Source organism: Pan troglodytes, chromosome 19 (genome assembly GCF_028858775.2).
Source record: "Pan troglodytes isolate AG18354 chromosome 19, NHGRI_mPanTro3-v2.0_pri, whole genome shotgun sequence".
NCBI classification, from domain to species: domain Eukaryota; kingdom Metazoa; phylum Chordata; class Mammalia; order Primates; family Hominidae; genus Pan; species Pan troglodytes.
This window is the reverse complement of record NC_072417.2, coordinates 94931518-94943846: the sequence shown is the minus strand read 5'-3', so window position 1 is coordinate 94943846 and position 12329 is coordinate 94931518. Positions and strand designations below refer to the sequence as shown.

Sequence of the window (12329 nt, the reverse complement as noted above, 5' to 3'; positions counted from 1 at the left end):
CCTAGTCAGGGTTTGTCTCCCTCAGTGGTTGCCACATCTAAGGGAGCACGGCCCCCCTGATGACACTCCAAACCCGGCCTCTTCAGCGAGTGGAGACATTCCAAACCCAGCATTTTCAGTGGGTGGTGACACTCCAAACCCAGCCTTTTCAATGGGGCCATGGCCCCGTGCTTGCTGGGAGAGCTGGGGCCAAGCGAGCCACCCACCGAGGCAGGCCTGCACCCCTTAACGGTCCCATCCCTGCTGTGCTCCAGGGCTGTCCTCTGCCACCCGTGGGCAGGAGCTTCTGGCTCTGACCTTTGTACAGCGCTTGTGCCCGTGTCTTGCTCTGAGCATCAGGGCTCGGAGAGTGAGGGGCTAGACCAGCCCGTGGAGACTCCCAAGCAGGCCCTAGATGAGCGGGCGGAGGACTGTGCAGGGTCTGTGTTCACACGCCTGGGGGAGGGGTGTGTGTCCAGGGCTGTGCCAGGCCCTCCCTCGCCATCACAGGCCACAGGGATCCCAGAGCGGACAGATCTGGGTCGCCTTCAGGACTCATCTCCCCACCCTCAGCTGGATGCCAGTAGGTCTCTCTCAGGAGGCTGGGAGCCTGAGGGGCTTTCCACGGGGCTGCTGTCTGTGCAGAGCAGTGGCACCATCCAACCCTGTCAGCCTCAGCTGTGCAGGGGGTGTGGGGGCACCACTGTGGCTTGTGAAAGAGCAGACACAGGGATGAGCCGCACTGGTGTCCCCACACCCCCGGGCACACACTGGGGGTTTAGGTAGCTTGCTGTCCTTGGCACTGCAGCCTCCTGACCTAAGGCGGTGCTGGCCACCAGGGCTGAGACGGCGTCCCCAGCTGTCCTGACCTCTGTTGGGGCATTCTCCAGGGCCACCCATGTGGAGGCATCAGTGCTGGTGTGTTTACAAACGTTCATGCCCACCTGCCAGCCCGAGATCCTGCTGTGGGGACGCCTAGTTCAAGACGCCCTGTGGTCCCCCCGAAAAGAAAGCTGCGACACAGACCCTGAGGGGCCAAGAGAGCAGGTCACGTGGAACAAAAAGGAGATCTACAGAGGCAGGAAAGCAGGGACCACAGTGGGCAGTCCCCAGCCCCGCCAGAGTGTACAGGGACTGGGCGAAATGTACCCAACTCACATGCACCTCCAAGGAACCTGCTCTCAACACTCGGCATTTGAGGAGGGCCTGGCCTCAGAGGCAGGTGGCAGGTCCACAGTCAGCTTCTCGGGGAGCCTGCGGACCACGGTGTGGCCGGGCCCTGTTGCCCATCCTGGGCCTCCCTGCCCTCACCTCTTCAGTGCACACCTCCTGGGCTCTCAGCACCTGAGCTCTCACTACGTGAGGCCCTTCCCCGGTGGCAGGGGCAGCCTCTCGACCTTTCCAGCTTCCTCCACCTGCTCCAACTCCGATCCTGGCTTGACACCGTAGCCTTGCATGACCCTCAACCCAGCTCACACATGGGGTGAGAGCAGCTCTTCTTCACCCTCCTCCTAGGGGCACCTGCTAGACACCACCTGGCAGCTGTCTCTGCATGGAGTACCACCTGCCTCAGCAGCAGCAGTGGGCCCCCCCCTTCCAGGCCCAGCCATTATTTCGTTCCCACCCCACCCTCCGCTTCCTAGCCTCTGCCTCCTGCCGTGCCCCAGGCTGTGGATGTGGACGGAAGTGGGGGTTCCTGCAGTGGCAGGCCAAGTTCACGTCAGGCAGGGCAGTGCAGGGAGACAGACCCTCTCCGAGGCTCTGCTGAGGGGGGAGCCTGGAGGTGCTGAGTGCCAGCCACTGCGGTTCCACCTGGTGCCCCCAGTCCTGCCCCAGCCACAGACTCCACCTCACCTTGGCTGCCACCAGGGGACACTGCAGGCTGCAGGGACAGCCCGAGCTCCAGGGTCACTGCCGTTCCCTGCCAACTTGGACCAGGTGGCACCTGGTCCTCCAAGGGTTAACTCGGACCCGCCTTGCCCACGTGGCTCGGGGAGTTCCAGCCTCTTACCATGGAAACCTGCCCTTCTTTGTCCCTAAGGCTGGTGGGCTTAGTGGAGGGGCATCCCAGCCAGTTCCTCCCCTTGCTGGCCATGCTGGTCCCACCTCCCCAGGACTGGCTCTCCCCTACCTTCTGCCGCTTGCCTGGCCTTGAGCAGTGCACAAGGAAGGACGAGCACCGCAGGGGCTGCCGGGGGCTAGGAAGGGTTGAGGACCTAGGTTGGGGAGGGGCGGTGTCCAGTGAGGTCATCTGTGGCCGGTGTTGGTGGCCTCAACCCGCCCAGGCTCAGTCCCCCACCCACCCCCAGCCGCCGTCCTCCCCACGTCCTCGAGACCTCCCCTCCAGCGGCCTGGGTCACCCGGCCCATCCACAAGACCACCTCCCAGATGGGAGTCCCTGGGCACTGGGAAGTTCTGGGCGCTCTCTGGTTTGGGGAGAATTGTGGGCCTCCTCCACCTCCAGCTGCAGGACCCCCAAGCGGCGCCCCGGGGCCCACCCACAGCTGTGGGACAGACACGGTTTTAATGCGCAACAGGCTGGTCTGGGCGCGGCCTCAGTACTCCCAAAGCGCGGTCCCGGCCGGGGCGTCGGCGTCGGCCCGCAGCAGGCCCGAGGCGCCGCCGCGCAGGTACTTGCCACTCCGGGCGCGGATGGCCAGGCGGCCGCGTTCGCGGAACTCGAAGACGAAGTCCTCGGCGCGTTCGCCGTCGCTGCACACGCTGCCGTGGCTGCCCGTGTACCAGAACCCTCCGTCGCGGCCTGGGGGACGGGACGGCGTCGGCGGGGGTGCCCACCTGCCCGCTGCCACCCCCGCTCCCGCGTGCCCACCCGCCCCGCCACGCACCTCGGATGTGGTAGGCGCCGTCGCTGAAGCTCAGGTGGAAGACGTCGTAGACGGAGCGGTTGGTGTCCAGCTGGTTGGAGCCGCGGTGGTGGCAGACGAAGCCGTCCAGGCCGCGCAGCACCAGGATGGGCCGGTTGATGAGCTTGAGGGTGAACTCTTCGTCCTTGCCTGGCGGGGAGAGCGTCTGCTGCGCTGCCCCTCCCGCCACCTTCCCTGTCCAGGCCGGGCGGGGTGGGGCCCCTGGGAAACGCCACACCTGGACTTAGGGACCCAGGCCTGCCATTGCCTCATGTGCGGCCTTGGCAAGGCGCCTAGGGGGTTCCCAGCAGCGGAGATAAGGACACTCAGACCTAACTGTTTCCCTTGCCAAGACGAGTTATCTTGACTAGCAAGTATGACTCCATGACAGCACCCGTTCCGTGGGCTGGGGAGGGTCCAGCTCTTGGTGGAGATGGGGTGTCTGGGCAGGTCCTTTCCCTGGGTGGAGACAGCCCCTGCCCCAGTACCTGGCAGGCAGAGTGCTCACCGACAAAATCGCTGATAGCCGCCAGCTGCCCATTCTTCTTCATGCACACGTAGCGCCCATTGCTGGCTTTGAGTGCTACCCGCCGGCCACGCCACTCCATCTCAAACATGGTGTTGGCGGAACTGGAGGGAGCAGCAAAAGGTCTCCTCAGGACAGCAGGAGATGGGGGTGCAGGGTCTCGCTTCCCCATCCTCCTCAGGTTCCAAGGAGTGGGACAGGAGCCTGCCCTCCACTGACACACCCACCACCATCAGGCGCTACCCCGCCCCAGTGGGCTTTCCTTTCTGACTGAGCTGCTACGGCAATCCTCATGGCTGAGGCAGTGATGGTGGTGGGAGTGATGGTGCAGGTGATGGGAACGATGGTGGGGATGGTGATGGAGATGAGGATGGGGATGGAGAGGGGGATGGGGATGGAGAGGGGGATGGGGATGGAGAGGGGGATGGTGATGGGGATGGAGAGGGGGATGGTGATGGTGGAGAGGGGGATGGGGATGGGGATGGAGAGGGGGATGGGGATGGTGATGGAGAGGGGGATGGTGATGGTGGAGAGGGGGATGGGGATGGAGAGGGGGATGGGGATGGGGATGGTGGAGATGGGGATGGGGATGGAGAGGGGGATGGAGATGGGGATGAGGATGGTGAGGGGAATGGGGATGGGAATGGGGATGGGGATGGGAATGGGGATGGGGATGGAAATGGAGATGGGGATGGTGATGGGGATGGTGGTGATGGAGATGGGGATGGTGATGATGGTGATGGAGATGCTGGAGATGGGGATGGTGGTGATGGGGATGGTGATGGTGGAGATAGAGATGGGGATGGTGAAGATGGAGATAGGGATGGTGATGGGGATGGTGGTGATGGTGATGATGGTGATGGAGATGGTGGAGATGGAGATGGTGATGGTGGAGATGGTGATGGGGATGGCAGAGATGGGGATGGAGATGGGGATGGTGATGATGGTGATGGGCATGGTAGAGATAGAGATGGGGATGGTGAGGGGGATGGTGGTGATGGAGATGGGGATGGTGATGATGGTGATGGAGATGGTGGAGATGGGGGTGATGGGGATGGGGATGGTGGTGATGGGGATGGTGGAGATAGAGATGGGGATGGTGATGGGGATGGTGAAGATGGAGATAGGGATGGTGATGGGGGTGATGGAGATGGTGGAGATGGAGATAGGGATGGTGGGGATGGAGATGGGGGCCCTGAGCCCCAGCCCATGGATCATGGGTATAGTGATGGGGATAGTGGTGGTGGGGACTGAGATGGGGATGGTGGGGATGGGGATGATGGGGCTGGTGGTGATTGGGATGGTGATGGTGGAGATAGAGATGGTGATGGGGATGGTGAAGATGGAGATAGGGATGGTGGTGGTGGAGATGGGGATGGTGATGGGGATGGGGCTGGTGGTGGTGGGGGTGGTGGGGATGGAGATGGGGATGCGGATGGTGGGGATGGTGATGGTGGGGATGGTGATGGTGGTAATGGGGATGATGGAGGAGGAAGGGATGTGTGCACTCACACTTGTGTGGCTGTGGCGTGAATGCCCCCATGGGTGACCAGTGTCCAGTAGCCCCCAGTGCTGGAATAGAAGGTGCACTTCTTTGTCTCCTGGTCAATTTGCATCAGGAAGGTCTCGTGGTCTAGTTCATCATCCTGATTGGCTGAGACGTTGACCCCTGGAGGGAGGAGATGGGGAAGCCCCTCACGCCTCTCCTGGGTAGGGAGCAGGGGAGGGGGCATATTTTGGGGGGCACCCCTGAAGCCAGAGGTGGGTCTCATCTAGAACCCTCTTGACTTGAGAAGATTTGGAAGGCACCTCTCAGAGACCCTGGGAACCCTGCCCCAGGGCCGTATGTGCCGTCTGTGGACCCTGCACACTGTCCCCAAGGGAGCCCTGACCTCCCTCCACATCCCCAGGAGCCAGGCCCTTCTGCTTGGCACAGCCCCCACTCTCTGCTAATCAGTAATCAGCTGGTAATCTCCTTGCCCTGCTCTCTTGACCCAGGGCTTACACCAGCCTCTATTTATAACTCACCCTAAGCTGCTGGATGGGCACAGGCAGGACCTAATGAAGGGGATGGTGCGGATGGTGATGGGGCACCCCTGGGCTCCAGCCAGGGGCTGGTCCCTGTCACCTCTGCAGCTTTCCCCAACCATCTGTGCTTGGTCTCCCAGGACCCCTGGGGGAGGACAAGACTGCCCCGGGCTCCATCTGGGGTTCCTCCGAGGGGATGGAGGGGCACCCATGCCCAGCATGGGGACAGCAGGCACCAGAGCCTACCCAGGATCTTCTGTGAACTGAGTCCCTGGCTCCTCCCACAAACCACCTCCCTGTTTGCATGGCAACCAGACACTGGGAGTGGTGTGTCAGATTGCGGAGCCTCCCACAAGGCCCAGGGACTCTGGTGGCCTGTCCAGCTGGGGACCGGGAGGGAGTGGTGGGCAGAGCCCCACAGGGCCTGAGGGTGGGGCCAGATCCCATCCCACGCTGTCCCCAGGGGAGAGGATGCCAGGCTGTGACCATGCCAGACAGCTTGGGACCTTTTGCCTTCTGCCAGCCCCAAAGCTGCCCCTCACGCCCCAGGCTGGGATCTCCCTCACACTCATCACTGATCAGATGCAGAGGAGCACCCGGCATGTCCCCTGCACTGTGACCGAGTATTCGTGCCAGCATCCCCACTGCCACCAGCTCTAGATCCTGGCAAATACTGAACTAAAAGCAGCTGCCTGGGCCCAGTGGAGGGCAACACTGACACGGTGCCCGGGGGCAGCAGGAGCCCGCAGGAGGGGCCCATGAGAGGTGTGGGAACTCTGTCCCTGCGGGCACTGAAGGAAGCCACAGCATCGCAGGGCTCCCCCCGCCACTGCACCTCCCAGGCCAGCACTTTGGTGTCCCCAGAGTTGCCCCACACCCCCTTCAGACAGGATGCTGTCTGGGGCTACTTATTCAGCCATCTGCTTCCGGGGACATGGCCTCAAAATAGGAGAGGAGTGGAGTCCGCCTTGGTCTGGGCAACACTGGTTTTACCCCCCTCCAGAGGGGCTAGCTGAGCAGTTGGGGGACTCAGTTCTGGCAAATGAGCGTGAAGAAGTGTCTGCTAGGACTTAGGGGAGAAGTTTTCTTACTCCTGTGAAGACACAAGCAGAGCCAGTGCCTCTTTTTCCTCTGGACTTTGTCCTGCCTGGATGTGAGGCCTGGAATACCAGCAGCCACATTACTACCGTGAGGGCGTCAGGCTGAGGTCAGAGCTGACCCAGGAGAGCGGTTCGGTGAGGAGGTAAGAACGGAGGACTCCGGGGAAGCTGCTGAGTGGGTGATAGTGGCTGCCTGGGAACCCACCATGCCCAGGGCTCTCTGGACTCCCGTTTCAGGAGATGATCAGTGTCACTGCTTGAGTCAGCCTGTGGCCAGTTTTCTGTTACTGGCAGCATCAGACATTGCCTGCCATGCTGTCTGTTGGCAGAAATGAGCAGGCTCTGGCCGATGGGGGAGGATACATGCAAGCCTGGGTGCTCACTCCCCTCCCAGGGGGAAGAGAGGGTTAGGGGCCGCCCAGCCAGGGAGATGCCTCGATGAAGGGCCTGCCATGTGGCCACTCCACAGAGGCCAGGTAGGGGTGATGCTATGGCACCACCCATGCTGCAGCTGCCTTGGAAGCTGTGAGGTTCCATGCCCCAGGACTGAGATGCCATGTCCCGCTCCCTACAGCCCTGGCCGCCAATCCAGAGCCAGAAACACCTGGTGGTTGGGTCCTCACCCTCAGCCCTGTTGAAGGCAGGGAGGTGAGTGGCTGCTGCTTCCTGCTTCTAAAGTGGGAGATGGGAGCTGGTCTTGAGTAGGGGATTCTCCCCTCAAAGGGATGATAGGGTCAGATGCAGGGTGGTTGAGGATCAAGAGACTGAAAAATGGTCCATACAGTCCCCATCCCTCCACTATGGTGATGGTCAGTACCCCTCCATCACCACCATCACCATCATCACCATCATCACTGTCATCACCATCACCATCACTATCACCACCACCATCACTATCACTATCGCCATCACCATCACTATCATCATCACCATTGCCACCATCATCACCATCACCATCATCATCACCATCATCATCACCATCACTATCATCACCATCACCACCACCATCACCATCATCGCCATCACCATCACCACCATCACCACCATCACCACCACCATCACCACCACCATCACCACCACCACCACCACCATCACCATCATCACCATCATCACCATTATCACCATCACCATCATCACCATCACTATCATCACCATCATCGCCATCACTATCACCACCACCATCACCATCACCACCATCACCACCATCACTATCATCACCATCACCATCATCACCATCACTATCACCATCATCGCCATCACCACCATCACCATCACCACCATCACTATCATCATCATCATCACCATCACCATCATCACCATCACTATCATCACCATCATCGCCATCACCATCACCATCATCACCATCACTATCATCACCATCACCATCATCACCACCATCATCATCACCATCACCACCACCATCATCACCACCACCACCACCATCTCCATCATCACTATCACCACCACCATCACCATCACCATCATCACCATCACCACCACCATCACCATCATCACCATCACCATCACCACCACCATCACCACCACCACCACCACCATCACCACCACCATCACCATCACCACCATCACCACCACCATCACCATCATCACCACCATCACCATCACCACCATCACTATCATCATCATCATCACCATCACCATCATCACCATCATTATCATCACCATCATTGCCATCACCACTATCACCATCATCACCATCACTATCATCATCACCATCACCACCACCATCATCACCATCACCACCACCACCATCACCACCATCTCCATCATCACTATCACCACCACCATCACCATCATCACCATCACCACCATCACCATCACCACCACCATCATCACCATCACCACCATCACCACCACCACCATCATCACCATCACCACCACCACCACCACCACCATCACCACCACCATCACCATCACCACCACCACCACCATCACCACCACCATCATCACCACCATCACCATCACCACCACCATCACCATCATTGTCGCTGCTGCCACCACACTGTCACCACCATCCTCACCTCCACCTCCACGCCACCATGCACATCACACCACAATGCCACGGCCACGGCCATGACTGCCGCTTTGAGTCTGCTTTCCAAGCTGTCCATATACAAATGCCTAAAGGTCTAGCGTCTTTGGCTTCCACGGAAGAAGCATTTTCACTGCCACTGTCCCACTTACCCCCTTTAACCACCTAAGGATTGCCACACGCCCCGGCCTGGGCCCAGGCCAGCAGGCATTACAGCTGGACTGTGGGCTGTGATAGGAAGGAAGGGTCATGGCCGTGCATCCACAGTTGAATCCTCACTCCTGGGACCCTGTCACTGCTGGGACAGGCCCGAGGACACCGACTGCAGGTGCAGGACCCCATAGCCATGGCTGGGCTCCCCTCTCCGTGCACAGGGTGGGGCCTCTGCCATCTGGCCCCAGAGTATCAGTGTGCCCAGGGGGCCTGGACATCCGTCAGGGTGGGGGCTTGGTGGGCACCTGGGAGCTGCCAGGAGACAGGGGAGCTCTCCTTGCCCAGCTGATGCTGGTCTGGAAGGACCCGAGTTGGGAGGAGGAGCTCCATGCACCCGGCTGTCCCCACCTCGCCTTTTCAGACCACCTCCGAGCCACTCTGGGGTGCATGGAGCCAGGAGCCCAGGTGGGTAGTGACTGCCCAGGCCAGGGCTTTTCCCTCAGAGCTCAGCTTGTGGGGAAGGAGGAACTACTGGGGTTCACCCCATAGGCGGTAGAGGGAGTCACACAGGCAGGCAACTGGTGACCTGGGAACTGGGGAGAGCCAGGCCACGCCCCACTGGGGCAGGGAGGTGCCTCCCCACCAGGAGCCCAGGCCCCGGGTAAAGCTGCCTGCCCACCGTGTCCTCCATCACTGGAGCTGACCTTAAGCCCCCCACTCCTGAGGACATGAGGCTCCACTGGTCAGGTACATGAGGGTGCTATCCCCGCCCGATCCCCAGCTTGCTGCCCTGCCCTGGGCTCCTCCCCAATTTCCTTTAAAGTCCAGAAAATGCAGCTGGGCACAGTGGCTCATGCCTGTAATCCCAGCACTTTGGGGGGCCGAAGTGGACAGATCACAAGGTCAGGAGATCGAGACCATCCTGGCTAACACGGTGAAACCCCGTCTCTTCTAAAAAATACAAAAAATTAGCTGGGCGTGATGGTGGGTACCTGTAGTCCCAGCTACTCGGGAGGCTGAGGCAGGAGAATGGCGTGAACCCGGGAGGCGGCACTTGCAGTGAGCCGAGATCACGCCACTGTGCTCCAGCCTGGGTGACAGAGCGAGACTCTGTCTCAAAAAATAAATAAATAAATGAAGTCCAGAAAATGGGGTGGAGGAAAAGAAGGGGAGATATGGACCCCCCACAGCCTCCTGCCCACATGCCCCTCATGGCACCAGGCCAGGCTGTGGGCCTCCTGCCCCTGCTGGGCACTGCCCATCGCCTGGCCCAAACCTCTCCAGTCTCAGACTCCGCAGCTGCCCAGGGCTTGGCTGAGACATTCTCCAGCTATGCTGAGAAAGGCCAGGAACCCTTGCCTCTGACCCTGAAGCCACGACCCCTCAGTGGGGGTCGCCTGGGCATGGCCCGAGGCCCACCCACCTACACCCTGAGTGGCCACACATGTCCCACATGGACCCCCAGCCCAGAACAGACATGTGAACGCACAGACACGATACCACTCCCCGTGAGACCCCCACGGCCTCCTCCCCGAAGCAGGGGGGTCCCAGCACCCCTTAGGAGGTCGCCACCTGTGCCCTCCCTACCTTGCCGCACAGAGACGTAGCGGTGGTTGGCAGCCACCAGCACCACCTGTGGGTGACTCTCCTCCAGATCAAAGAGCTCATCCTTGCCGGGTCGCGTGTTTCGGCCGGCCTTGAGGGTGCCTGCGGGCCCCACGGGTGCCAGGTAGTGGCCGTCGCAGTCCTTGAAGGCCAGCCTGCCCGCCTTGAACTCCAGCGTGTAGCAGGCGCGGGGCTCAGGCTCCCAGACCAGGCGGCCGTCGCTGCGCAGGTAGCGGCTGTCACAGGACTTGAGGCAGTACCGTCGGCTCCGGAAGATGAGGGTGAGGAGGGCGTCCACGCCCCAGGGCTTGTCTCCGTCTGCGGCCATCTCGTCCTCCCGCGGGCACAGGTGCACGTAGCGCCGCCGGCTCACGCTCAGCAGGTGGGCCTGCGGGTGGATGGCCAGGTGCACGGTCCACAGCTCGGCCGGGGAAACGGCTGTGGCGAAGCAGGACAGCTGGTCCTCGGTGCCTCCGAAGAAGCGGCCGTGCGGCTCGGACCGCAGCACCCAGCGCCCGTCTGGCTGCGGCAGGACCAGGAAGCGGCAGTCACGGCCCGGCTGCTCTGCCTCGCAGGCCACGCGCCCGTCCTCTCCTGCCGACAGGTAGCGGCCCAGGTGGCTGCTGCGGAGCAGCACAGCCGTGCCTCGTCCTGGGTCGGGTTCCAGCACCCAGGTCTGCTTCCTCTTGAGGCTGGGTGCCGAGGCATTGACCTTGAAGCCGAAGCTCTCAGCTGTCAGGTAGCGGTCAGTGTCGTTGACGAGGCCAAACTGGATCTTCAGCACCTGGTGCAGGCCGTTCGTCGGCATCTTCAGGCTGGCCGGGTCCCCGGAGGGGCCTGGGATGCGCCCTCTGAGTGCTCACGGCCCCCGCGGTCCCCCAGAAGCCCGGGTCGGCTCGGCTGGCCCACAGCCCCCAGACCCAGCCGGCGTCATGAACCCCCTGCCTGCTCTGACCCGCCTCTGACCCGCGGCAGCAGCCTGGGCAGCTCTTAGAGGGCCTGCGGGCAGCAGAGGGCGGGCGGGGAGGGCGGATCAGAGACGTGCGGCTTAGGAGCGGCACCTTTCATTACCCTCAGCTTGGATTTCAGCCACTCCCGGATTGCACAGAGCCCAGAGCCCGAGGGCCTGAGGGCCTACAGGGCTGGAGGGCAGGGTTGATCCCCTTTTCCTCATAGCGTGGGCCCAGCGCCCCTCTTCACGGCCCTGCACCTTTTGGCCTCTCTCGTTCCTGCCCTCCTCCTCCAACCCCGTGTGGGCTCCCGGCCCGGCCCGGCCCTTCCGGATGTAGAAGCCGTCCAGTGGAACGCTCACGGCTCGGCCGCAACCTGATCGCCGCCTGTACCCTTGGTGGCCGCCAGGCCCTCAGCTGGATCCAGTTACTGCTTCTCTGATTCCTGCTGCCAGAAGCATAGCAAGGACCCCACCCACAACCTGCAGCCCAGGTCGCCTCCACCCCAGACCGGCCTCTGACCACACTGCTCAGGCCCCAGAATGACGCATTGGACTGCTGCCCACGCTGGAGGGTGGAACACAGTGGCCGTGCAGCCCTGCAGGCAGGGGGCAGAGTCAGAGGCCCTGGGCTAGGCTGGCCTGGCCCCAGCACACTCCCGTGCGCTCTGAGCAAGTTGCTGGGCCCTGAGGCTGCCCCCTCCTCTGCTGTGAGCTGGAGTGAAGCCAGCCTCACTTCACTTTGGAGTCTTTACGGATGTGGATCCAGGAGGCTGGTGGGACGATGTCCACCCCATGCTCCCAGCGGTGGCCCTTGGAATCTGGGAGAGGATGAAGGCCAGCAGGCCGGGAGAGACTGGAAGTGGTCACACCTGTCTCCAGCACCTCCTTGCTCTGGGCCACCTGGCTGTACCCCTTCCCCAGAGCCTGAGGGGCACTGGGCCCTGCTCACCGTGCCTGGCTCCTGCACCTGCCTCAGGGGCTCGGGGCCAAGTAGTGAAACCAGAGCTGGCCACCCTGGGCCAGGGCCAGCCCGGTGTCCTCTTCCTCATAACAGCGTGTGACCCTCCCATCT

The 12329-nt window shown here is 61.7% G+C and overlaps 1 protein-coding gene across 2 annotated transcripts; it reads right to left on the bottom strand.

Moving 5' to 3' along the window:
• Positions 1-1007: 1007 nt before the first annotated feature.
• Positions 1008-12329, bottom strand: FSCN2 (fascin actin-bundling protein 2, retinal). 2 transcript variants are annotated; one of them, XM_024350650.3, is made up of 5 exons: positions 10288-12329; positions 4882-5038; positions 3352-3473; positions 2826-2993; positions 1008-2740 (listed from the first exon to the last, which is right to left on the bottom strand). In XM_024350650.3, exons 1-5 carry the CDS (start codon positions 11111-11113, stop codon positions 2535-2537), a joined length of 1479 nt encoding a protein of 492 aa, XP_024206418.1. In that variant the 5' UTR covers positions 11114-12329; the 3' UTR covers positions 1008-2534. The 2 variants fall into 2 exon arrangements, with proteins under 2 accessions (XP_024206418.1, XP_054526745.1); XM_054670770.2 differs by having other exon boundaries at positions 2406-2740; positions 2826-3065.

Bases quoted from the DNA above. Each gene is read 5' to 3' on its own strand.
- FSCN2 (XM_054670770.2), bottom strand. From the start codon at position 11,113: ATGCCGACGAACGGCCTGCACCAGGTGCTGAAGATCCAGTTTGGCCTC. The intron at 5,039-10,287 runs GTAGGGAGGGCA...TCCTCCCTCCAG, and splicing joins CTACGTCTCTGTGCGGCAAG to GGGTCAACGTCTCAGCCAAT. The intron at 3,066-3,351 runs GTGAGCACTCTG...GGCGTTTCCCAG, and splicing joins GGCTATCAGCGATTTTGTCG to GGGCCCCACCCCGCCCGGCC.